The 27,972-nt window shown below is 39.6% G+C and overlaps 1 protein-coding gene across 2 annotated transcripts; it reads right to left on the bottom strand.

Annotated features, from left to right (window-relative positions):
* Positions 1 to 50: 50 nt before the first annotated feature.
* Positions 51 to 27,655, bottom strand: Vps26a (VPS26, retromer complex component A). 2 transcript variants are annotated; one of them, XM_005070824.4, is made up of 9 exons: positions 27,479 to 27,655; positions 19,009 to 19,158; positions 12,097 to 12,172; positions 10,912 to 11,068; positions 9,664 to 9,828; positions 8,291 to 8,397; positions 7,322 to 7,390; positions 3,388 to 3,530; positions 51 to 1,653 (listed from the first exon to the last, which is right to left on the bottom strand). In XM_005070824.4, the coding sequence occupies exons 1-9, from the start codon at positions 27,479 to 27,481 to the stop codon at positions 1,540 to 1,542; spliced, it is 984 nt and encodes a 327-aa protein (XP_005070881.1). In that variant the 5' UTR covers positions 27,482 to 27,655; the 3' UTR covers positions 51 to 1,539. The 2 variants fall into 2 exon arrangements, with proteins under 2 accessions (XP_005070881.1, XP_040588161.1); XM_040732227.1 differs by lacking the exon at positions 27,479 to 27,655 and adding an exon at positions 27,204 to 27,406.
* Positions 27,656 to 27,972: the final 317 nt, after the last annotated feature.

Raw genomic sequence — 27,972 nt, 5'->3', positions numbered from 1 at the left:
CAATGAGAAGGCTTGAGAATGAAGTCATTTTACTCAGACTACAAGCTTAGTTTCTGTTTCAAATTATTTATTATACATCATAGTTGCACAACTTGAGGCTGGTTAAATACAATTGGTTTCCAAAATCTCTGAATATCTCCTAGATTACTACATGCAAGTGACCATGAAAATATTTGGCATTTTGAAAATCTGAAACTCTGAACAGGCACTTACTTGAAGGGAAACATGGCCATTCTTAGAAATCCACATTTACAATAGCTGCTCCAGGACATGGTATGTGGAACCTCTGGCCAGGGTTGCTTGCTGGCCATTTTATTAAAGTGCCATCATAGTAAAATAGGTTTAAAGAAATGGACTCAGGCTTTTCAGATTACTCAGGAAGTAAGGTCTCTGACAAAACTTTCTCTGAACTGTGTCAAGGAATACTGGTACAAAAAAAAAAAAAAAAAAGAACCATGAATGAGCACAGCTCCCTAGCAGGCTCCATCTTGCCCCATTTTCCACATTAGTGTATCCATGCTCAGATGACTGCAGCCGCCTTCTTCAGAGACACTGAACAAATGACTTGAATTTAGTGTTTTGTTTTTGTTTTTAAATAGACTAGGTGACATTTAAATGAGTTTGAACTAGCCAATGTTCTTGTTACCAAGAAATTGTCCAGATCTGGATACCTACATATACTTCACAGGTCCTCTTGAGCCCTCTCATCTCCAAATGACTATTTCCATACACATGGCAAAGAGTCCTTAAATAAATATATATATACATATACATACATACATATATATATATGTATATATGTGTGTGTTCCAAAGTATCTATAGAAAAACAATACAGGTTTATAAGGCGCTCTAAAATGGCAACATGTCAACTCCATACTGCAGAACCTACATGGTGATAAAGGAACAGCAAAAAGGTTACTATGGAGGAAGAGGACCACAATGGTATGCCATGTAATCCCTTGGTTGGAGATTAAAATTCAGGAGGCCATGAAATGGTAGATCCAGAAGCACCTACCATGCAACACCAGTTTGGTTTCTGATACGCATGTAAAAACAATTCTTAAACTACAGAGGTGCGGTGCCTTAAAACTTTGCAGGACATAAGGGTGCTCAGGTTTTCTCATTTTAATTGAACAAAAAAAATTTAATTTTTTGCACATAGACAATAAGAGGTAATCATTAGCATGAAAAAAAGAGAAAAGGATTTTCAACATTATGTGTAAGGAAAAAATTTACAAATACCAGCCTACTCACATGAAAATCCTTAATGTTTATGCTGATGCATCTGAGTGCTTATCAGTATGCAGTAAAAAAGAAAACAAAAAGGCAGCTTAAGAATTCTCCAGTGTTTCCAAGAAAGCACTTTGTAAAATGTATGTACACAAAGAACCTTTAATCATACTGTAGACAGACGCAGCACTTGAGGGTAGGAAGACCAGCAGACAGAGCTGCACTCTCCCAGGTGGGACCATCTTCAGCTCACTGAGCTCCACCTCTCGGCTACAGTTCTTGTTCCTGCTGCTTTGTCCTATTCTACTTACATCTCAGGCTGCTCTGCGGATGCCTGTGATTCTGGAGATTCAAAACGCTGGTGAAAGTTCGTCCTCTGTTTTCTCAGTTTTTCAGGTGCTTTTCTCCACAGGATGATCTCCTAGGGGCAAATGCAAGACAAGACAGCTGTCAGTGGAGTTCTCTGTTATGTCTTGGATTTTCACCATGAAAATTCAATTCCTCCCTACCAAAGCCTCCAACCATCCAGACTGGCCCCTTTCCCTCTCTCCCCGTTCCCCCAACCTGCATTCACGTTTAACACCACCAAAAACCTACCCTAGCACAAAGCCCTAGCTATTATTGCTTTAAAGAATCCCCCAAGTCTGTTGTGGTTCCATTGCTTTCATCCGAGGTCAAACCCTCGTCATGGCCTGAGAACACTGAACCTACTGTCTAGGAAATAGCTTTGGTTCTGATTCAACCTTTATTATCACTGCTGCATTATTTTTATTTGTATATCTCACGAGTGTGTGTATGCACTTGTGTGCTACTGCAGCAAGCATCTTTGAGCTATCCACTGGACCCCACATTGACAGTTATAAACTGCCATGTGGATGCTAGGAATTGAAACTGGGGTCCTCTGGTAGAGCAGTCAGTGCTCTTAACTGCTGAGCCATCTCTCTAGCCCCACATTATCTGTTTTATAAACACTTCTTGTATTACTCTATGATAGTTCCTAGTACCTCCAGGATAAATTTCCAAACATTCGAGATCCACCATACCTTATTCTAATTTACTACCTCCTTCCCTCCCTAAATGCCTCTCCCAAACTGAGTTATTCTCTGCTCTGATGCATACTAAATAAACTTGCTCTACCTCTTCCCAGCACCGCCTTCCAATCCCCATGGTGCTGTCTATATAAATGGTATCCTAACCAGTCAATCCTGAAATCTCTCCTCTTCTAAATTCCTATTTCAAGTCATAACTAGCTATGAGCTCTTAGTATGTTTGTTTAGATTTACTTTTTTTGTGTATGAGTGTTTACCTGCATGTATGTATGTGTACCATGTGCATATTTGGTGCCTAGGAAAGCCGTATGAGCCACAATCTGGGTTCTTTAAAAAAGCAACAAGTACTCTTAACTGATGAGCCATTTCTCTAGCCCTTTATTTAGTTCTTATGAGACAAATTCTTGCTGGTAGCCCAAGCTAGTCTCAAATTCTGTGATCCTCCTGCCTCAGACTCCAAGTTCTAGGATTGCAGACATGAGCCACCATGCCCAGCTAACACAGAATAATTTTTAACTTGGCTACGGAATACTTGATTGACCCTCCTATTAATCCGCTTCATATTGTAGAAGGCCATTCTAATTACAGCCTTATTCAAGATGCCCCCAAAGGCTATTTAATTCCCCAATGATAAGTTTTATGCTACACTTAAAAAGTATCAGAACTGGGTATTCTAAACGACATAACAACTACTTATTAAAAATAAAATGACAACCTCAAAATCTATCAACTACAGATATTAGAATAATAGATAACTTATCTCTAGCCATGTGAAATGGCTGGAAAGATTCTCCTCTCTCCCTCTCTCCCTTCCTCCCTCCCTCTCTCTGTCTCTCTTTGGTCTTTCAAGACAGGGTTTCTTTGTGTAGCCCCAGCTGTCCTCGAAGTAGTTCTTGTAGATCCACCTGTCTCTGCCTCCTGAGTGCTGGGATTAAGACATGCGCCATCACTGCCCTGCTGGAAAGATCTCTTATAGCACCTACTTCTGTATTAAACACTCGGTATCACCCCTGACACTCAGAACCCCACTTTCTCGGCACAGTAAACTTCAGAGAAGAAAATGCTCTCCAGGTGTTGTCAAATCTGCTCCAGAACGAAAGCCCTACCTGCTGCTTGAAGTACCTTCTGTCTTCCTCATCAACAAGCACGAGGTTCAAAAAGTACCTTACTGAAAACTTCTTGTTCACGTCTCTCATTGTGGGGGTTGGGTCATACCCTGCTAAGAACAGTCTTATCGGAATAGATTCTCCTGAAAGAAAAGAAGTTTTCATTTAATTCTCAAATAATTAGATATAATTACTAAAACTTAGGACTAAGAAGTCAAGTGGACTCCAGTGCTTTGGTTCCACCCAAGATATAGCACCTGAGATAAGCTGTGTCTAGTCTGTTACTGCTGACATCTGGGGACAGATGAGACTCCTTGTGTGGCGGTCACCACTAGATGCCAGCAGCAGACAGCACAGAATTTCTCAGGACAATGCCAAGTGTCTCTCAGTGAGCTGACCCCAGATGAGAACCACTGCCCCAAAATAACCTGGGACAAGCTAGGAATCCTTGGATTGTGGGATTTATCCACTGTTTCAAGTTTCTCATCTGTGAAATGGGCAGTAACAATGATACTCATTTTGTAGGGAAACTGTAAAGACTATATTGGGAAGTTAAAAATACATAGAGTCAGAACAGTGCCAGGCAGTAAGTGTTATATAGAAATAGTTACATTTCTGCTTTGAATTTTACCATAATCTCACCAATGAATATAATGTCTATAAATACATACTAATTCATCTAAAGCAAAATATATACAGAATGATGACCCAGGGGCTAGAAAACAGCTTAATTGGTAAAGTGCTTACCTAAAGACCATGAAGATTGAGCTCAATTGCCAGCACCCATGTAAAAAACCAGGCTGGCTGAAATGTACTTTCAATTCCAACACTGGGAAATCAGAGGCAGGTAGATCCCAGAGCTCTTTAATTTGCAGCAAGCCCCAGATCCCAATAGAAGAGCCTATCTCAAAACCCACAATGGGCAGCACTACTCCTTAAGGATGACATCCATGGCTGACTCTGGCTTTCACATACACACTTAGGAGCATACACAAAAAGAATGACATGCCTTTATTGAAAAATATTATAGACTGGAGAGATAGCTCAGTGGTAGAACACTTGTCTAACAAGTTCATAACCCTAGGTTCAATATTAATACCAGGAAGAAAAATGTTAGAGACTGTCATATTTTGTATTTTCTCCATTCTCCCTTTGTCCCTCTTTTTCTCTCCTGGCCCCTTTTTGAGATAGAGACTAAATAGCAAAGACTAGCCTTGAACTCTCAGTCTTCCTGCCTCTGCCTTCGAAATGTTTGGGTTAAAATCCATGGAAACACCATGCCCAGCCATACATACTTAGTATTATTTAAGCATTTTAGTTAGCACACACATATTATGAATTATGGGTTCCATTTTGACACTTTCATATATATAATGTGTTTTGATCATCATCATGTTTACTCTTCAGTACACTGTCTTGTAGCCCTCCAAGATCTACTTCCTCTTCCCAGTTAGTCACCACTCTATTTTCATTGTGTGTGTGTGTGTGTGAGAGAGAGAGAGAGAGAGACAGAGAGAGACAGAAACACACCAACGAATTCAATTAGGGTTATTTATAAGGAGCAGAGCAAGCATTAGTTACACAAAGTGGACATCTTACCAGTGACTACAACGGAAGAAAATGTCTCCCCCTCCCCAAGCAGCCATTATCTGCCTACAGGTCCTGATGAAAGAGCATGGCCTCATGAGCCCCTCCCCAATAGCACTTTTGCCCAATGAACCACCTTGTCTGGCCCCCATTATTTAACTCTTTTTTGTAGGGTTTTTGGAAGCAGTCTCACACTGTAGCCTAAGCTGGCTTTGAATTCACAGCAACCATCCCGCTTCAGCAACCTGAGGACTAGATTTTTGGTTTTGTTTTGGTTGGTTGGTTGGTTGGTTGGTTGGTTGGTTGGTTGGTTGGTTGGTTGGTTGTTTTTTTCCTCTTTCCCAAGACAAGGGTTTCTCTGCAGCTTTGGATGCTCCAACTCACAGAGATCTGTCTGCCTCGAGTACTGGGATTAAAGGTGTATACCACCACTGCCCATCGAGGGCTAGGATTTCATTTACACAAAATCTATATTTTACATAAAAATTTGGGGTTCTGGAATTTTACAAAAGTGCATGTGTGTGGGCCTGGGATTGTAAAAGCCTGGGTCAATGCCCACTATACTGTGGCTTACTCTATAAGCTACAGTAAATGTTGTACATTCTTTACACTTTAGTTCCATCTCAGAAATAAGATATAAATAGTTCAAAGAATAGTAAGGAACTTCAGAACACCTAAAAACTACTATGTCTTTTTCACAATTGGCACTCAACAAACATTAGCTCCTTTTTGAAGTAATTCCTACCAGAAGCAAGAAAACCTAAGAACATAAAGTCTAGGTTACCTCCTATTGTTAGTATAAAGACCATGACCAGAAGCAACTGAGGGAGGAAAAGGGTTTATTTGGTTTACATAGCCCAAGTCATAGTCTACTTGAGGGAAACCAAGGCAGAAACCTTCATTAATATAGACTTTCTGACAGGCCAATCTTACAAAGGCATTTTTGTGATTAAGATTCTCTCTTCCCAGATATATGTGGGTTTGTATCAAACTGACAAAAAAACAACCAGAATACTGGTTTCATTGGCCTACATACTAAAGATTATCACAAAATGTAAACAGGTCATAATGGCACATGCCTATAACCCTAGCTTCTGGAGGCAGAAGCAGGATGATCAGAGTTCAAAGTCATCCTTGGCTACAGAGTAATTCTGACCAGCTTCACACCTTGTCTACAACAAAAGACCATAAAATTCAACCACTCCCTGGGCAACTTATTAAGACTCTGTCTCAAAAACAAAATGGACAGTGAGAGAGGTGGCTTAACAGGGAAAGGCACTGCTGTGCAGCCTGCCAACCTGAACTCCATCCCTAGAACCCATGGTGAAAGGAGAAAAATCAACCAAATCCTGAAAGTTGTCTTCTGACCTCCACATGTAGCCATGGCACAAGTGTCTGCCCTGAAACACATATGTCTAGCATGCATGAGGGTCTTGGGTTTAACCTAACACTGAAAGAAAAAAAACATAAGTTTTTTGTGTTTTTAACTTTTTTGTGGGTTGTTTTTTTTTTGTTTGTTTGTTTGTTTGTTTTTCCTTTGAGTCAGAATCTTCCTATGTAGCCCTGACTATCTTGGAACTCTATGTAGACCAGACTGGCCTCAAACTCACAAAGATCCATCTGCTGCTGTCTCCTGAGTTCTGTGAATAAAGGTGTATGCAACTATGCCCAGCACACTTTCACACTGAATGAAAAGTAAAGTTCAACTGCCATGAACACTGCCATACACACACAAAAGAAGTACCTGAAAGACTTCAAGAAGACTGAGTAAGTAAAGACACTTGCCACCAAGCCTGAGGACATAGTAGAAGCAGAGAACCAAGTCCTATAAGTTGTCCTATGACATCCACATGCATGTAACTGCAAACACACAACCATCCCCACACACAAATAAATAATGTAGGAAAAGATTTTTAGGGGCTGGAGAGATAACTCAGCAGTTTAAGAGCACTGACTGCTCTTCCCAGAGAACCAGGTTTGTTTTCCAGCACCCACACAGCAGCTCACAACTGTCTGTAATTCCAGCTTGGAGGTGGGTTGGTGGCGGAGTTGGGGTTCAGTGCCCTCTTCTGGCCTATACAAGTACCAGGTGTGCACATAGTACTCACATATACATGCAGACAAAACATCCATACTCATAAAAATGAAATTAATTTAAAAAATGTTTTGAAGTAAGTGAATCCAGATGCAGTGGTACCTGTAACCCTAGCACTTGGGATGCTGTGGCAAAAGGACCACCAACAGTCCGTTAAGGCCAGCCTGGTCTACAGAAAACGTTAGGCCAGCCAGGGTTGTACAGTAAGGCTTCTACCAAATAGAAAAGAACACATTAATGACACTGATTTACCTTTTACTGGTGCGCCATCCATTATCTCATATTTAGCAATTGTTTCTGTTTCTGTTGTGGTGCTAGGTCCTAGTATAACAGAAGAAATGACATTGATTTGAATAGTCCCAAACGTAAAAATCTCTGTCCTGTCTCAGCTGATTGCTTCAGTGCTACCTTATGCTCTGTTGGCCATTCTTTTCTGAGTTTTGTTCTACTTTTAAACTGCATGCTTCAGTCTCCCCACAGGGTCATGCAGCTCAGAGTCTGCCTCACACAGCGCCTGCCATCCTTTCTACTATATGCTAACAGAGTAGGTAGTAACACAGAACTTACCATTACATCAAGGTTTTCTCTGAAAATTTCAAACTATCTTCCATAGAGTTAATTTTAACATAGAATACTTAAATGCATACAAACTTTGGGATTAACTTTCAAGGACATTTTAACTCAGATATCTAAAAAAGGAAACCAATTGTAAGTAAAAAAAAAAAAAAACCAAACTACATTAAGAGCTAAGGATGTAATTCAGCAATAGAGCATTTGCTGTGCATGTTGTTGTTTGGTTTTTGCTTTTTTTTTGAGACACAGTTTGGTTATATAACCCAGCCTAGCTTTTTTTTTTTTTTTTTTTTTTTTGCCTCCCTGTACTCTCAGCACTTGGAAACTGAGTCAAGAAAAGTTAGAGGCCAGCGATACCTTGTCTTTAAAAGAAAAAGAAAAAAAAAAACCAGATGTCTATAAGTACCCATTACAAAATTACTTTAATAATCGAGCTGGTCTCAATACCTGGGTTAAGTGATACTCTGGCCTCAAGTCTACAGGGGCCATTATATTCAGCTCAAGAACTGTCTTTTAAAAAGTGAATGCAAAATACTAAATAGCAAAATTAATATCCAATGTGGATTCCAAATTTGTGTTAACATTCTAAGACTTCTAAATTTTCAACAAAGAGTTTCAATTTTAATTAAGAATTTTTCTTCATCTTACCAATTCCTGTGATTTCTTTCTTGATCAGTTGTAACTCCATGTGTTGTATTTTTATTCTTACTAATAAGAAGTAAATTTTTCCAACAATCACATCCTTTAAATGATACCTATTTGGAAAGAATATGTGTCACATACTTCAGTTTCACAAAGAAGAGTAAAACAAGTTTTAAAAGGTAATAGATTGCCTCAAGGAAATAACTGTCTCGAATACCACTGAGACTATTCATGTTCTTTAATGTCCTTTCTCACACAGTATCAATCAGCTTATTGTGCAAATATGAAATCAAACTCTTACTTGACTGTCAATTATACCCAAGGGACTTTCTTCAAAAGTTGGTTTTCATAGCCAAGCAGTGGTGGTACACACCTTTAATCCCAGCACTTGGGAGGCAGAAGCAAGCAGATCTCTGTGAGTTCCAGGACAGCCAGGACCACACAGAGAAACCCTGTCTCAAAATTCCTGCCTCCAAAAAGTTAGTTTTCAGAGCACTTAAGCGCTTAACTGAACAGAAAGTTAAGATCTTATGCTTGATGTCTACTTAACAATATATTAATATGTTTCCAACACTAAAGTTCTTACTCAGAACTCAGTAGTATCAGTGTGATAAGGGGTGAAAAAGCAGCTAATCCATCATCTACACAAAGAGATCCATGGTCTACACTCAGGAGTTAAGTTTGATGTGTTGTATTTAATAAACAAGCCATGAAATCATCAAGTAATAAATACAATACTTAAGAGTGTTTTTGCTCCTCCCAGAACTAGATATCAACCTAAGAACTCATGCACTGATTAACACAGAAATCAGTGACAGCTTTGTAGGTTCCAAGCTGCCTAATAACTTTATGGACAGTACCACTGGCATGTATGACAGTGTCAGTGATGTAAACCTGGGAGTGGCAGGTGGATTTCTGAGTTTGAGGCCAGCCTGGTCTATATAGTGAGTTCCAGGCCAGCCAGGATTACACAGCTAAGACCCTTTCTCAAACCACCAACAACAACAATAACAAAAGGCATTATACAATAAATAAAATGAGACCATTTTCTAAAAGTACAATACTCGGGAGGCAGAGGCAGGTGGATCTCTGTGAATTCGAAACCAGCCTGGTCTACAGAGCGAGTTAAAGGACAGACTCCAAAGCAATACAGAGAAACCCTGTCTCAAAAAACCAAAAAAGGGGTATAGCCATCCCTTTAACCTCTGGGAAGACATACAAAAAGATATTAATAGTGGCTTAGTGGTAAAGATGACAATTATGTGGTTTTCCTGCTTTCTCCTTTATATACATTAGATTTCCAACAATCTTTTCTGCTCTACACTGTCTCTTTCAGGTAGTCTGTCACAGGATGCAAAAGTAACTACTCAGGTACTTACTTTGACTTATTATATTCAAACTCTATGTGCAGACAATCTTCAATGCCCACTTCCATTTTAATAGAATTGTTGACATCAGGATAGGTAGCAAGCTGGTGAACAATAAGATCGTACTCTTTCACTAAGTCTGTCAGCCTTCTCACAATCGTCACCTTAAGAAAATACCTATGAAGTTAATGAAAAGATGAAGTGAACCACCTAGGTTAAATTCAGGTGCTTCAGTAAGCAAATATCAGTCAATTCAGCTTTCTCCTTGAGGGGACTAAGTGTCAACTTACTCCATTTGATTACTCAGAAAGGAACTCTAATTTGGTACTAGGAAGTGAATTTAAGGCCCTGCTGGCTAAGCATGTAACTCTACCTATGCTACACTTCTGGCTCTCCTTTTTTTTTAATGCTCCCAACATGAAAAAATACAAAATCAAATTTAACAATACTTTTGAAATGACCTTAGAGGACCATCATCAGCCTGTTTAAAAAGTCTGTTCTGTTTTGTCTTTTCAAAGCCTCTAGTCAAGGCACCAGTATTAGCTTTTGTGCTGTCAAACACAATCCCAAATTAACAATGTCATGTAAAACAGAAAAAGAAGGTCCTTGGACTTGCTTCATTAAGACTCAAATATTTAATCACTCTCATCTTGGAGGCAGCCTGGGCCTCCTGCATGGAGACTTAAAGGAAAGACCACTAAATTGAGAATTTAGAAAATGGGATATTGGGTCAGTGAGATGGTTCAGCAGGTACAAGTGTTTGTAGGCAAGCCTGACAACTTTAGCTCGACTTCTGGGACCCATATGGTGGGAACGGAGAGCCAACTGAAGTTGTCCTCTGACCTCTGTATGTGCACAGTGGTATGCAGGTGCCCACACCCAGAGTAAAAAGACAAACAAAAGTTAGAGAAAACCACTCCTTCAGGTTTGCCCTTTGCTTGTGTAACCCTGACCACGTAGCCTCTGGATTCTCTCTTCTTACATATGCTGAATGAGGTTCATTAGGAAACTAAAGATCTGAACTAATACTGATAATTCATACAAGGGAATTGTAAAACTGAAACATCTCTCAATCTGTAATGTTAACAACTATGATTACTTCAAATTATTATCAGTCAGGTAAAACAAAGTATATAATAGACTATTTTAAATCTTAAGTCTTCCATTCCAGAGTTGTAATTATAAAATTATATAAAGACATCGGCAGAAACATGGTTTTGTAGTTTTGATTCTTTTATAATTCCTAATACACATCCATACCTCAGGCGGACATTGGCACCGATGTATGACTCATATGGCTTTTCAACTTGCATAAATTCAAAATCGTAACTTCTGCTCTGAGTCAGTTCTCCAGGTAAGGCTAGTTCTTTCACTAGGTTTACAAATTCATGAGTATTACTCTTGTCATTGAAAAGTTCTAAGAAATTTAAAACAGCAAAAAGACCAATTATATTTAATATCCAATTCAATAAAACCCAAGCTTCTACTGCTTAAACAAATACTTTTTTACAAAAAAATAGCTAAATATGCTTCTACTTTAATAATCTAGAGCTCTGATCTCAATCTTATTCCTTCATTATATCCACTTGGGCATAAATAAACTCAAGTCTGGCACAATGACAACTTCTGATAGAAAAGTTTTCATTCCTTTCACGTAGCTGTACTTCCTAACATGAAGCTGACACATCCCAAGCTTTAAGAACAACTCTGTTTTGTTTTATTAGAGAACTACATTACTTTGACAAAAACTACAATGCACAAAAGAATAAAACCAACTACCAATTTCTACAACTTGCTCCTGAATACAATCTTATCCATAATAGATATACAAATATCCACCATTCCAGCTTTGGTACTTTAAAAAGGTACAATAAAAATTAGCTGGATTTTAAACCTAGCTATGGAGAGAGTCTTAGTAAGACATACTTTCTTTCCTGACTTTCAACACCAAAAGATGTATATGCAGTTTTGCTTTCTGCTAACTCAAGTGTCTCCAAAGCACCCACATGGAAATGCACACAATCCAATCTAAGTGAAGAGGAAACTACTCCTTTCCTCTTTACGTGGAATTTTCTGTTCAGGGGGTACCGGTAGACACTAGCTCAGGAGACAAATGATATGGGTAATTAGAAAACAAAAGATGGAGATGAAGGTGGTAATTTTAAGACTGATGAAAAACCAAGGCAGATGGGAGACAATATGATTATTTTTCAAGGCTGGTAGTTTACATAACTTCTTTAATTTTAAATAGTAGAGTCTAAAAGCAAAGTCAGAATGAGTCACATCATTAAATACAATTGAGAAGTATGATTTACTATACTAGGTCCTCTTTTATTACATATAATCAGTTTCTTCTTTTCATATAGCTAAACTCTAATTATTTAACTGCTAAATCCAACCCTCTTCAGTCATCAAAGGAAAAAAGAAAACTATTTTAAAACTCACCAATTTGACCTACAAATTCAATTCTAATTCCTTGATGTTCTAGCCTCTTTCCAGGCTGCTTAAAGGCTAGGTTTACCTGCCAAAACATGAAATTGTCAAACATGTTAACAGTCCTTTGAATGTGCCCACCAGATTCCTTCCAGCTGAATGTAATCTCTAAGTACTTGAGGCATCCATTCAAAAGAGGTGAAAGGCAGGGACCTTCCAGCACCAGGGAGGGCAACTCACAGGCAGTCACTGAGAAAGCCATTACTTGAACAAAGAAAGCATCCACTTTATTAAGAAGGAATCCCTCATAGATAGAAATATAAAAAGGCTCAGAGATAAAAGAAGTCTCCACCTACCCATATGTCTGGTCAGATAATCAAACCATCCTAGGACTAATATCATTTTAATGTGAAATAATCTCTATTCCAAGAATTAACCTAAAAATAATTTTCAGTTATTTATAACCATGAACAATATACTTGCTATAACTTCTAGTCTTAAAAACCAGACACAATGACTCGTATCTGTAATCCAGCAGTTGGAAGGCTGAGACAGGATGATCATGAGTTCAAAGCTAGCCAGAGCTCATACTGAGTTTGAGGTCAGTATAAAACCCAGCCTCAAAAACCAAAAAAGTTAAAACAACCCATATTATCCTAATATAACTCATGCTAAAATGTAGAGTGTCTTAAAATACAAATTAATTTTAGGTATGATTAATCTTGCATAAACCCGTTTGTTCACATTTCAGTTAGAAAAATTGAACCTAGGGTCTTGTTCATGCTCAAGTGTTCTTCCACTGAGCTACCTCTCCAGCCCTATCTTACTTTTGAATTGCACCATCTCAAAATCCTTAGACTGATATACCTGCCAAATGAAAATATTCAACATACAAGTTTTTGTTTATTTTTGGGACAGGGTCTCTAATCCAGGCTGGCCTCAAGCTTTCTATATAGCTGAGGATGCCTGTGAACTTATGATTCTCCAGCCTCTATTTATTTACCAAGTCCTGGAATTCCAAGCACGTACCACCATGACCCATTTATGTGGTGCTGTGAACTGACACACCCAAGGCTTTGTGCATGTGAGCACTCTACCAACTGAGCTACATGCATTCTCAGCCCTTAAACTCAGAAATTTACTCTGAAGAAAAAAAAAAAAAAGAATGAGTGTATGCAACCTATCAACTGTAGAACTTTCAACCTTTTCTGCATCAAGAAAATAATGCCAGCCAGCTAGTGGTGGCACAAGTCTTTAATCCCAGCATTAGGGAGACAGAGGCAGGTGGATTTTTGTGAGTTTGAGGCCAGGTTGGTGTACAGAGCACGTTCTAGGATAGCCAGGGCTACACAAATAATCCTGTCAAAGTCAGAAAACTTAATTTCTCATTTTTCCTTAATAATCTACATTCACTCTGGGAAGAAAAAAAAGTCAGAAAAATATTTAAGAAAGGCAAGTATTTAAATAAACTTCACGTATACCAAGAATTTTAGGTTCATGCCAAGTATTAACACCCATCTTCAATCCCAGAACTTAAGAGGTTGAGATAAAAGAAGCAAGAATTCAAGCCCATTCTGGATTATATAGTAAATCTATGTCACCCTAGGCTACAAATACAGACGTTGTCTCAAAAGTAATTTTTTTAAAAGTATGTTTGAGGGTGTGGGGTGGGTTTAAACTAACTTACAACTGAAGTTTTCAAGAATACAGGTCAATAATTTCCCATAATCTTGTTTTGCCTGATATTTTACGAGGATTACACTCTGCTTGCATATTTTAGCAAGAATACTACAAAAATGAAGTTGTGTTTTTCTCATTGTATCCATATTAGGAAGCATGTAATGTCTGCTTTTGTTTCTTTGAGAAAAGTTTAATGAAGCCCAGGCTGGTCTTGAACACCCTATATACCCAAGGATGACCTTACACTTTTCCAACTCTCAAGTGTTGGCATCACAAAATAGGGTTGTCATCCCTAGCTACATTATGTCAGTTTGTTTCAATATAAGTGCTCCTAATTCCAATCACTCAGGTAATGGCATTTGTCCAGTTTCTCCAATTTAAAGTTGATATGTCCCCTTTATTACCAATAAGGATTTTGTATAGAAATTGATGAGACTATCTGTTTAAATTTAAAAGGTGATGAAAATTGAATGTAGGTAAAACAGGTCTATTTAGCCAGGCAGTGGTGGTACACACCTTTAATCCCAGCACTTCATAAAGAAAGGAGAATGACCTTCCTAGTTCAAAGTGAGCTTTTACTTTCTGACCGTCTTTATCAATTATAATACAAGGTACAGTACAGAACATTAAAGAAATTAAGCTATAGACAAACAAGAAAAAGAAATACAAGTGTTGTCATGACTAAAGAAAACTTAGAGTTCTCCCTCAGTGCTGGAGAAAGCAGTGATGCAGCTACTCTACAAATGCTGTCAGCTCCTCCAAGGGGAAGCAAGGCTGGCACACACCAACTCTGTTCCTAAGTATACAGCCAGAAACCAAAACCTTCCCATTAAGACATGGAAGCATCTTTTATATTGAGAGGGTAAAACAAGACCTCACTCTAACTCATTGTTAGAGTGTACTTGTACTATGATACACTTAGACTAGTCTGGAACTTGCAACAATTATCCTGCCTCAACCTTTCAAGTGCTGGAATTACAACCAACTTGGCATATTTTTTACCACATGGATACGATAGAGCAGGAATATTATTCAGAATAAAAGGGATTTCTAACACATGTTGTTACATAAGGGGATCTTGAAAACATGCTCATTAATGCAGTCATTTTTCCCCCAGAGTGGATATAAGTGGAAATATTATGTAACTATTTATAAAAAATAGCTACAGCAGGTAAAGTGACAGGAAACAGGTCACTAGGAAAAGAGTAGTAACTAATAAGATAAAAAGTTTCTGTTTGGGGGTCACATAAAAATTTTGAAAATACAGAGTGATTAAGATTAAAAAATACACCTAGTGGTGATGGTGCAGGCCTTTAATCCTGGCACTCGGGAGGCAGAGATCTCTGTGAGTTGGAGGCCAGCCTGGTCTACAGAGTGAATTCCAGGACAGCCTCCAAAACTACACAGAAAAACCCTGGCTCAAAAAACCAGAGGGGGGAAAATTAAAAAACACAAGTAAATAATGCTAGGCAGTATGGTTAAAATGACAAATTAGGGTTGGCAAGATAATTCATTAATTAAAGGCACTTGCCACCAATATTGCTGACCTGAGTTTGAGCCACAGAACCTAACATGATAGAAAGAACCAAAAACCACAAGTTGTCCCCTATGATCTCTATACATATGCTATGGCATGTACTCTCCCCTACCCCCTTATAAAATAAATGTTTTAAAAAATTAACATGAAAAATGCCTTTAAATCCTTGTTATCAATATTTTCAATAAAACATAAATAACAAAAATTGAATAGGCAGAAATTTCCTGTGATAAATCAGAATAACAAACATATATAATAATTATTAATAACCTTACAATGAGTTACTAATCTGAAGACCACAGAGGACTTCAGAATATTTAGGAATACTATGTCTGATAAGCAAAGTCAATGCCTTTAATAAAAGAGGACAAAAGATCTTTCTTGAATAGAACTAAAATACTTTTAAACTTAAAATATACTTTAAGAGAATGAGGTAGTACACGTGCTACCTGAGCCTTGAAAAGATAATGCTCAATGAAAAAGAACCACACTAAAAGGCCACAGTGCAACTCCATTTATATGCAATGTCCAGAACAGGCAACTCAATAGAGGAACAAAGCAGCTTTGTAGAGGAGAGATCTGCAGGTAGTGGATACTGTTTCTGTTCAGAGAGGTAAATGCTCTGACGTTGGTGGGAAAAGCACAATTCTGCAAATACAGTAGGTAGTAATTGAACTAGATTAGGGTTAATTTTATGGTATATGAATTACAATTTAATTAGAATATTTAAGAGGAATGATGAAAGAGGGACATGGCACAGATAAGCCAAAAGAACAGAAGAAGTCAGAATAGACCCACATGACCTTTGCTTTACGACAAAGGTGACATTATAGCATAATGAGAGGAAGGTTGACTTGTTCAATATATTCCTTGGGTTAATTATAGATTCAAGTGTGGGGACACATTTGACTTTTATAATGCAAACAAAATCAATTCCAAATGAACTAAGAACCAGGATAGGTCATGTAATTTAAAAACTCGGGTAAAAGAAAACAGAATAACTCTGTGTCTTGGCTGTAGCTGGAAAATATCTATACTAGATCTATAAAGAACAAAGGGAAACATCAAACATCTGCTAATTAGAAGACAGAAATAAAAAACTAAGAATTTGGAATGTCAAAGAGGGAAAGCCAGTACATAGTGTTAAATAAACACTTTTAATTCAAACCCTCTGGAGGTAGAGGCAGAGGCAGAAACAAACAGATCTCTATGAGTCAGAGGACAACCTGGTGGACATACTGAGTTCAGTCCAGTAAAAGCTACATAGTGAGACCCAACCGGGCAGTGGTGGGGGAAGGACACACACCTTCAATCCAAGGAGGCAGAAGCATCTGGATCTCTGAGTTCAAGGCCAGCCTGGTCTACAGAGTTTCAAGGAAGCCAAGGTTAAACAGAGAAACCCTTTCTCAACCACACACACACACACACACACACACACACACACACACACACACACACACACGGAGGGAGGGAGAGAGAGAGAGAGAGAGAGAGAGAGAGAGAGAGAGAGAGAGAGAGAGAGAGAGAGAGAGAGAGAGAGAGAGAGAGAGAGAGAGAAACAACTCTACAACCAAATTAAAAACAAAAAGGAAACATCCTTTTTCCTCTTTTAGATAGGCTCTCATGTAGCCTAGACTAGCTCAAAATCAAAATCCCAAATGCTAGGATTATAGGAGTATACCACCATACCTAGCCATAAAAGACTCTCATTAAAAACAGAAAAAAAAAGAGGCCAGTGAGATGGCTCAGCAGGTAAAAGATTTTGTCATACAAGCTCCAGAACCCATGTAGGAAAGGAAGCCATGTAAAAAAAAAAAAAAAAGTCAGATGAGGGGGGGAAAAAGATGTGGCTCATATCTGTAATCCTAACCCTAGCACTCTAACAGCTGGATGGAAGGTGGTAATGGAAAAAAATCAGCCAGACCTTCACATATGTTGGCATTGGTAAAAATAATAAGAGACCCTGCCTCTAAAACAAGGTGGAAGGGGCAAACAGAGACCAGAAAAGCTGTCCTCTGACCTCCACATGCTCTCACATTCACACACAAAACAAGTAAAAATAAATCTTAAAATACATGTAAAGCCCAACATACCAATATGAGTCAATTAAGTAGAAAACTGAACATAACTTGGAAAGAGTCAAGACATTCTCCAGTCGATGAATGGGGGGAAAAATCAGAAGGGTGTGGTGTCAATCAAAAGACATATACGTGTTTTGAGACAGCCTCATTCTGTAGTCCAGGATTATCTGGAAATCTCTATGTATGTAACCTAGGATAGCCTCAGACTTGAAGCAACCCACCACCCTTTTCAGCATTCCAAATGCTTAAAAGTATAAACATGGGCAGCAAGGAGCATTATTTAATGCTAAAAACAAATATGCTAACAACTCACAAAAAGATACTAAGGAACATCAAATAGACATAGAAACTAATCTAAAAAGGTTTCATAATGTATGATTCCAACTACATGGCTTTCTGGAAAGGTAAAATCATAGTGGCCATAGGCTATGGAGACTGGTGTGGGTATAGGTGCCAGGGAGGGTGAAGCAGAGGGGAATTTGTAGGATAATTCTGCATGATACTCAAATGATGGATACATAACAATATGCGTTTATTAAAATCCATAGAACATGTAAAACCAATTTACCAATACTGGCTCATCAATTCTTTGCCTTTTTTTTTAAAATAAAAGACAGGGTCTTAATGTAACCCAGGTTGGCTTTGAGCTCTTATGTAACTAAAGATAACCTTAACCTCCTTACCTCTGGCCTCTACAGCCCAAGTCCTGGGATAACAGAAACCATACCATTATGACTGACTTTGGTTCATTAATTTTTAAAACTCTATCACACTCAACTGGGTATAGTGGTTCATGCATTCAATTACAGAACTCAGGAAGTTGAGGCAGGAAGACTAAGTCACTGTAGTAAAAGGTCAGCCTGGGTTACATGATCCTATCTCAATATATAATAGCAGATAAATGTTATACTGTTATATATAAAAGTGTGGTGAAGAAGAGGCAATATAAAGAACTTTGTATTTTACCCAATTTTTCTAAAAACCTAAAACATAAAGGGTTAGGCAGGTATGGTAGTCCATCCCTGTAATCCCAGCATTTCAGAGGTAGAGACAGGAAAAGGATCATACTTTTAACATCGGGAGTCTCAGGCCAGGCTTGGCTACATGAGACGAGAAGAAAGAAGGAGATGAAGAATTTTATACATTACTGAGTAAAGAAAAGGCAGGAGAGGTGTGAGTATTACAGAAGAAGGTATCTTAAATGTATCTAACCATTCACATTCAGAAAGAGCTGAGGCCCCTCACCAGAATGAAGACACAAGCGCAAATGAGACATAATGGCAGCACAGAGGAGCGAGCTCCAGAGTCAGAAAGAACCCTTCGTATGCCACACCAGACAACTACTCCATGTCTCTCCAACTCAGCTTTATTTAAAGGAGAAATTCTCCAAAGCTCAGGATACAGTCACCAGCAAAAAAATGTTTGTGAAATTCAAAAAGTCTGCCCCTAAAATCCTTCCATGGAAAGCATCTTCCGTTACTATTTTTAATCCATCAAGGATTTTAGTTGACCTTCAGAAAAGTAACTGTTTCTAATGCAATCATCCAAATTTAGATATGGCACAGACTATTTTGATAATTGATTCTAATATCTTAAAATTAGGTAATTTGCCAAACAAAAGCTTACCTTTCCTGAAACAGATTCTCCATCATAGAAGAGATAGTGTTTTTCTACTTTGCCATCTTCAGTTTTCATTTCTGCCATTTTCCTGCTTTCCCCATCATTAAGGGCAACATCGATCTCACAAATAGGACCAAAAAAGCCTCCAAGAAAACTCTGAAACAAAATTAAAGTGCTCATTATTATCATGTTTAGCCAGCCACTACATTTTGAAGTTCAAACTTGAATACTTTTATTTTAAAGCCACGCACATTACTAATCTGAGTTAAAAAGTATTAAATTCTACATGGAAAACAAACTGAAAGGCTTGCCTCATACACACATACATCCAATCCACAGCACTGCCAGCAAGTCAAAGCAACAGCCTGAACTGAGCACAGTGCACACACACAGCTAACACTGTAGTTGGCACAATTTGGAGAATAGACCTCATGTTATAATTTTTACCTCCAAAATGAAAAAAGAACTTGGACATGCTATAACTTCAGTCATTTCCTCAGGTAGCCTCATAGTAATCAAATACTAACTTATCAAATATATAGGAAGAACTCAAGTTCTTACATCCAAATTTGAAAAGTTGTATCTTTTAGTTAGAGGCTCTTCCATTAGAGAAAAACTTGCATAGTCTAAACTACCCTGCCAAACTCCAGTGTCATCATAGTGAACTAATTACCATAGCATCTCTGCTCTATCAGGTCTGGATAGAATGTGCTACAACATGTAAGACTTTTGAGTAAACTTGGCACTAACTAACATTAGAGGCTAATGAAATTCCTACAAATATTTACAAAGAAAACACACAAGCACTGTAACTTCAGATAACTGCTTCCCAATGACAAAGCACTCTAGCTGGCAATGCAGCAACTTATAATAAGCAGACATTGGTCCCAACATCTAGATACAGTCATGGATTGTGTGATCACTGACAACAGTGTTCTAGTCTTTAAAATGTAAGACTGACAGCCTCACATCACACTGGTCTATCTACTTCCTCACGTGTGTTTGATGGGGTCCTTCTGTGCTGCTGGATTTGGTCTCTACCAAAGCTTGAGAGTCCCCTTTACCTCAGCCTTCAAGGCAGCTAGGCCCACTGGCACACCCTCCACACCGGTGCCTATATCCCCTCTTTCTACTCTGTTTTTCACAAGAAAAACCAAAGTGACCTTTTAAAAACATCTGATCATAATGTTAAGTAAAATAATCTCAAAAAAACAAATACTGCAAAATTCTCATATACAGAATCTATAAACTACATGTACACATACATCATTAAAGTAGAGAGGAATTATTTGGAGAAGAGGAGGAGACTAGCAAAGAAGGAAGGGGAATGATGACAAAGAAGAGTCAAGGAGGGTGCAAATATAAGCAAAGTGCAATGATACCTAAGTATGGAAATATCTGGGAACTGGGGGAGGACCCGAGTCAGAAACCCAGCACCCATATGAGAAAAAAAAAAGCTGACTTTGAGTGTGCCTGCTCGTATCCATATCCTTAGCGCTCGTGTGTGCATGTACACACACACACACACACACACACACATCCCTCAGAAATAAAATGTCATAATGAAATTCTAAATTCTAATAAAATAAAAACCAATCTGATCACATCACTTCTTTTAAATATTACAGCAAACTAGAGAGCTTATTAACTGGAACTACTTCAGAGAGCAATCTGGGGTCAGAGAAAAGGCTCATTGTGTATAGTGCCTGCAACCAAGTCTTACAATCTGAGTCTAATCTCTAGGATCCATATGACAGGAGAAAAGCAACACCCACAATTTGTCCTTTGACTTCCACACATGCATTGTGGCATGTACGTACACAAGCATGCATACACAATAAATAATGGGAAATATTTCTTTAATTTAAAAAAATGTACTTTGGCAGCTGGACATGGTGGTGAATGACTGCAATTTCAGCACTGAGGAAGCTAAGGCAGGAGGCTTACCAGAAGTTCCAGGCAGCCTAGGCTATGTAGTGAGTTCCAGGACAGCCTAGGATACAGAATAAGACCTGTCTAAAAACAGAAGCAAACAACAAAGGACCTGCAAAGCTACAGAGGAACTGGGGTGCTAGTAGATGTATTACACATATATATAATATTTTTTGACAGAGTCTTACAATGTAGCCCAGGCTGGCCTCAAAATCACAGAGACCCACCTACCTCTGCCCCTTAAATGCTAGTATTAAAGCGATATGCCACTACACCCAACCCAGATGCTAATAATATTTTATCTGAGCTCTTGATGTTCACCTTGTGGAGTTCATCAATTTGTACATTTTTTTCTTTTTCATTTATTTTATTGTGTATGAGAGTATTTAGGGAGGACATAAGTCTGTGCACCATGTTCATGCCAGATGCCTGCAGAGCCAACAAGAAGGTATCAGATATCCTGGGAATATAGTTATATACAAAGTTGTGAGCCATCATGTGGGTGCTGGGAATTGAATCTGCATTCTCTGGAAGAGTATCCAGTGCTCTTAACCACTGAGCCATTGCTCCAGCCCCAATATGTAAAATCTTTATAGGTAAGATGACTTGAAGTATGTTATTTTGAATACACATAGAATATATTCTCTGATGTAGTTTGGACAGACCTACTGGCTCTCCAGATACAAAAGCCTCAAATGATGAAAGTAATTTCTACAGAAGTTGTTCATCAGATTTGCCTCTCTCCCCTTGTCCTAGAGCCAGGCAAAGTACTATAACCTGACTCACTCACCCATTGGTGACTGACTCATCTCTGTAAGGGCTTTACCTGACACCCTAATGCAAACTGGATTCTACAAGCTTTGGTCTCCAGGCTGAGACGGCAAATGTCTCCTGCTCTGAGCTATGCAATTACTCTATGAGGCCAGACATTTTCTCCTTTGCTCAGCCTAAAAGCAGTTTATAGTATTTTAAACAAGGCCTTCAAATACCTGTGGAGTGTTAATTTTCAATACACACATATCATTCTAAGAATAGAAAATAAGTGACTACGGACAAGAAAATGGACCGAAATCTGTAACTGTTGGTGAAATAAACCCTTCCTTAGAAAGTCAGCATTAGTGAGGTAGCAAAGTCTGTCTAAGTCTGGAACTCATTAAGCATCTGCCCTGTCCAAGGGTGAATAGATAATGACAGTAAACAATCTAAGGAGCCTCCTAAGATTATGTAGGTCACAGGTAACACAAAGGCCAAATTGTTTTCATCATTCCCATATTATCTCTCTCTCCCTCTCTCCCTCCCTCCCTCCCTCCCTCCCTCCCTCCCTCCCTCTCTCTGGTTTTTCGAGACAGGGTTTCTCTGTGTGGTCCTAACTGATCTGGAATTCATTCTGGAGACCAGGCTGGCCTCCAACTCAGAGATGAACTTTTTCTGACTCCTGAGTACCGGGATTAAAGACTTGAGGCGCCACCGCCCTCCTTATATCTTCATTTTTTTCCTATGGATGTTTGTCCTGTTTGTCTATTTACCATGTGTGTGCCTCATCCCTGTAGATGTCAAAAGAGGGCATCAGATCATCTGGAACAGGAGTCACAGGTGGCTGTGAGCCACTGAGTGAGTGCTGGGAATCAAATCCAGTCCTCTGTAAAAGAGCAGCCAGTGCTCTTAACTGCTGAGCCATATCTCCAGTCCCAACAAGAGGGACAATTTCAAATAAGTAACTACAAACTAGTATTTTTGACATGTTCCAAAGACCAGTGCACATTAAATAAAAAACAAATAAAATAGCTTTTAAAAATTAACTTTCTGTTTAAATTTTGAGTTTGTTGTTTGTAATGTTGCTAAAAAAAAAAAAAAAGAAAACCATCGCAGAAAGAAAACTGCTGTATGTGTCTTTGAAGCATGTCAAAAATACTGGCCCTCTCTTGGCCTCTACAGGGATGAGACACACACATATGTATGTGCAGCTCAAAACTGATTACCTGATATTTAGCAAGTATCCACTATGTGGGACTCACTGAGGGCAGCAAAGGCAGGAAGGAAAGTGACAAGAGTGGGGAAAGACAACATACACAAGAAGTTGCCTGCTTTACGCAGAGAAGCTACGTCAGAGATGTTACAGAAACAAGTGGTGGTGAGAACAAGGCAGACCCCTCCCATAGTGCCAGCATTAGCTTATGTACAAAAGGCAGGCAAAGAAATTCAAGTTAATTTCCTCCCCTAACTGTATGCTCCCAAAGCTACTTAAAGAAAAATTATAACTTGGAAACTATGAAAGCTGTTTTACATAAGAATTATGACAACTTTTGCACTCTATATAACATGCAGAATGGTCTTTCCAATTTGAAATCTGACATTTAAAGATGCAAATTAAATACTATTTTAACAAAATTAAATGGCCACTAAAACTGCCAAAACACGCAAGTAGACACAGTTCTATACTACTTTGTAATAACAGGGCAGGAGAGATGTCTCAGAGGTTAAGAGTAGTGGCTGTTCTCCAGAGGATCCAGGTTCAGATTCCCACCATCCACATGGCAGCTCCCAACTGTCTATAACTACAGTTCCAGGATACCTGAGGCCTTCGTGAAACCCTCTCAGGCACCCAACAAGCATGTGGTACCAAGACATACATTCAGGAAAAACACATACAAATAAAATAATAAATTAATGTGTAAAACAATTTTCACAATAAACATTATTCTTAAAACTTAGAAATTACCAGAATTTAAAAACATATTCAAAACCATATTACACTCCTTTTCATTGGAAAATATTTCATGCCTAAGACTTATAAGTGAAGTCAGCGGCTTGAGAGATGGTTCAGTGGGGAAGGGCGCTCATCACTAAGTTTGATGACAGAAGTTTGATCAGGACTCACATGGTTGACAGAGAGAAGCAACTTCTGCAAGCTGTCTTCTGATCCAGACAGACACCATGATACACAAGTGACACATATATACACATACAAATCCACAATACATAATACACTAAATGTAATCAGTTTTTATTAATTTCTTAAATAACAGTCAAAACATGAATGCTTTAGCTACATAGTTCATTGTAAGTCACCCTGGGTTCTATTAGACTCTATCTCAGAAAACTTTAAACTTTTAGCACAAGAGTACAAACCTATAATCTCATAGCCAAAGGCTGGCAGTTCACTGAAGGTTTGAGGCTAGCATACATAAAAGGTAGCAAGGCCAGCCATGGCTTCAGAGTGACTGACTCAAAATAAAAATTTTGGAAGAAGAAAATAGATTTATTTTAAAGTATTTGTGTGTGTGTGTAATGAATGCGCTGTACATGTGTGGTCTGAAGACAACACTTGGGAAACCTCTTCTCTTCCACATATATTGAACATAGGTTATCAGGCTTGGTGGCAAGACCTTTACCAACTGAGTACTGTTACTGGCTCTTACTTTTCAATAGAATAAAAAAAATTATAACTGGGAAGATTCAGAAGTCTTTTTGCTGGGTTTTTTGGTTTGGTTTGGTTTTGGTTTTGGTTTTGGTTTTGGTTTTTGGTTTTCAGGACAGATTTACTCTGTGTAGCCCTGGCTGTTCTGGAACTCACTCTGTAGATCAGGCTGGTCTCCAACTCAGAGATCTACCTGCCTCTGCCTCCTGGGTGCTGAGATCAAATGTGTACAAAACCACCTCTTGGCTTAGAAGATCCTTTTGAAAGCTTAGTACCGCATATGCAGAAGAGAAATGATAAACAGCACATTAACAAGTTAACTACCATCACTTTAAAAGCCTCCAAAGAGCTTGTTTCTTCCACACACACACTTGCTTTGGAATGCTTTACTTCAAGATGTACACTGGAGGTGGGGAGGGACCCACATAACCACTGTCCAAGTGCAGCCCAAACTACCCAGGAACCTACAGAGCAACTCTTACCTCTATTTCCTGTCCACACAAGCATGCATCACCATGCCTGACCCTCAGTTATTTTTGTCTTATTTTACTTATTTGTTTGAAAGGGTGGCTCAAGTATGTCACAGCACACATCTGGATGTCAGAGGACACCTTGTAGAGTTGGTTTTCTCCTTCTGCCCCATGGGTTCTTGGGACAGAACTCAGATCATTCAGCTTATCATAACCTTCAAAATGTTTTGATTTCTTTTTTTTTTTTACTTTACATGTATGAGTGCTTTGTATGTATAAGCACCATGTGCATGCAGTGCCTTGGAAGCCAGAAGAGGGTGTTGGAGTCCCCTGAAACTGGAGTTACATATAAATGTCAACCGCAATGTAGGTGCTGGGAACTAAACTGGACCCTGTGAGAGCATGAGTGCTCCTCACCTCTGAGCATCTCTCCAGCGTCAGACACCAGCATCACACACATCTGTCCTTTGGGAGGATACTTGTTTTCTTTTGATGATTTTAGTTACTGTCATGATTGTTTTGTTGTTGCTTATTTGGTTTGTTTGGTTTTTTGGATCTCACTTGAAAGAAGCCAAACAAGCACAAAGGATTTGAGACTTAGGGGCTGGAGAAACAAATCAATGGTAGAGCTCTTTTTTTTTAATTTTCTGAGACAGTGTTTCTCTGTATAACAGCCCTAGCTGTTCAGGAACTCATTCTGTAGACCAGGCTAGCCTCAAACTCACAGATCTGCTTGCCTCTGTCTCTTGAATGCTGGTTTAAAAGGCATGCACCACCACTGCCCTGCTTCAGTGGTGGATCTCTTGGCTAACTGGTGCAAAACCTTTGGTTGGCTCCTGAGTAACACACACACACACACACACACACACACAAACATTTCAGGACAAATACTGGCCGTTAATATACTAGTTCAAACTCTTACAGCACTGCATATGAGCTAATCCCTGCCATCTCAGCACTTGAAAGGTTGAAGCAACTGAATTGTCACACATTCAAGACCCATTTGAGCTACACACACAGGAAATAACAGGTCAACAAGGTCCACATAGCAAGACCTTGTATTAAAAGAATAGAATAAAATAAAAAAGAAACCACGCACACTCAAAAAAAGAAGAAAAGAAATTGTTTTTTATAATTTAAAATCCCATTATTTGTGCATCATCATCTGGCAAAATTGCACCTGGATACCTAAAATGTAACAAACTTTTTGGCCTCCACTTAAGAAAATTCGCTAATATGGTGAATGTAAAGAAAGACAATTTGAGGAAAAGGAAAAAATATAATCAAAATATATATGATTTTTTTTCATTGAGGGAAAAAAAAGAAATGGAGCTCAGGGAATCCAAGGCTTCCACAATGTATTCACTGAGCCCACACACAATGAAACAGCAAATTCTCATACATACATGTGTGGCCATCTCAAGGTTTTAAAACTTTATAATCTCGTTTGTTAGGACAATACCTTGAAAATAAAAATAAATTGCTCTTGAACACAACTAAAAGGACTAGTTACAAATATAACCAAAAAGTAGAGAGAGCTGTTTTTTTCTTTTCAAGTTATAAGCAATGAAAGAAGGGTTCCCTAACACCCAAATAATGCCTTCTTGGTTATTTATTGCTTTTGTAATTTCCATTTTAAACTAATTATCTGAACAAGCGGTTAACTCCTTAGTCTGTTGCTGGAATGGAACAGCCAGATAGCCTTATTGTTTATCTGTCCCTGGTCTCACTCAAAATGTACTAAAGAAAATGCTCCCAAAATGAACCTCCCTCTTTCCCCTCCCCCCACCTCTAGTGAAAGCAACACGATTTCTGACTTTTAAATTATTTAATCAAAGCGACGTTTTTAAAAGAGACCCGGTTGACTTGGTCTAAGCTAAAAGTCTCAAGCAATTTATTGGAACGGTAGGGAGAGCAGGTGGCACACTGTAAGCTCTCAGGGTGTACTGACTAAACATGAGCCAAAGGAGTTCCAAACTAAAGAAGACTGCGGGCACACAGTTAAACACTACCGTGCCCAACGGTGTTTCCCATTAAGTGTGATTAAGTGCTCTGATTTTCCTCGCTCCCTGGCTCCCAAGGCATTGCAACATCCCAAAGCACTAAGTTGTAGAAACCGCTTAGGGAAGGAAGTGAAACCAAGTGCTTAAATCGGTGTCCGGAGATAAGTGAGGATCCCCGATCCGACACCCTTTTCTCTTTTCCCCTATCCTAGTCTACAAGTGCCAAAAGCCTCCACCCGGGTCATGAAATCGCAGAAAGTCCCCACATCCAGCTTAAAGAAAAGAAGCGGACTCTATCGAGCTCGGGACTAGGAAGGTGTGAGCAGGTCTGGCCAGAGTCCGGAACTGAGGGTCTGGCCACGGGCTGTCCTCGGCTACCTTGGAAGGCGAGGCCGCGGGGCTCCGGTTGGGCGGGCTGCGGGTGCCCAGCCACGGCCCCCAAAGCCGATCGAAGAAGGCGGGCAGAGGCTCGGACATGGCCAGGACAGTGCGGCCGGCCGCAGGTGCTCAGGCCTGGCCGGGACCGGGCAGCCGTCAGGCCTCACCGCTCCGCACCCCTTCCCTGCAGGCTCCGAGCTGCGCTCGCCGTTGGAGCACGGCCACGCGCACCGAGACCCCGCGGGAGACGGCCGCACAGACCGCCGCGCACTCACCATTGTCACCGCCGCCGGGTCCCCCACTTCTCTCGGCTTTTCTTCAGGAGAACTCCCAGCCTGGCTGCCTGCGCCCCGCCGCCCGTCACGTGACCGTAGGCCACCAGCTGCACGTGACCACTCCTTTTCCTCTCCGCCCTCCCCTACTCTGGCCCCGCCCCACGGGAGGCCCGGCCCTCCAGGAAGACCGTTTAGAGGCGGGGTTTCTTTGCCCCGCCCTTAGGCTGGGAGGCGTGGTCGCGGTGGGAGGGGTCGGAGAGCCGTCTTCTAGTCCTTCAACCCTAGAGCTGTCACAAGACGAGCCTCGCGCTGCGGAACTCCTCCTCAGACACACTCATTTCCTCTTCCCTAGGGAAGTTCGAGGAGGGAAGCACGGGTTTGTGCGGGACGTGTATCCTAGCAGGCTTGCTGCGTTTCTCACCTTCGCACCTTATCTCACCTGAAACAGTTTCCCGCTTCACCCCCTCTTTTGTTGAGGTTTCACCCCCAAGGAG

The sequence above is a fragment of the Mesocricetus auratus genome, unplaced genomic scaffold, assembly GCF_017639785.1.
Source record: "Mesocricetus auratus isolate SY011 unplaced genomic scaffold, BCM_Maur_2.0 Super-Scaffold_100027, whole genome shotgun sequence".
Classification (NCBI taxonomy): domain Eukaryota; kingdom Metazoa; phylum Chordata; class Mammalia; order Rodentia; family Cricetidae; genus Mesocricetus; species Mesocricetus auratus.
The sequence above is the reverse complement of the archived record's forward strand: the minus strand, read 5'-3'. Positions and strand labels throughout refer to the sequence as shown.

Coding starts and splice junctions, on each gene's coding strand:
- Vps26a (XM_040732227.1), bottom strand. CDS start 27,302: ATGTCCGAGCCTCTGCCCGCCTTCTTCGATCGGCTTTGGGGGCCGTGG. Junction 9,829..10,911: donor GGTGCCAATGTCCGCCTGAG/GTATGGATGTGT, acceptor TTAACTTCATAG/GTATTTTCTTAAGGTGACGA. Junction 7,391..8,290: donor GAAAGAAATCACAGGAATTG/GTAAGATGAAGA, acceptor CTGTTATACTAG/GACCTAGCACCACAACAGAA.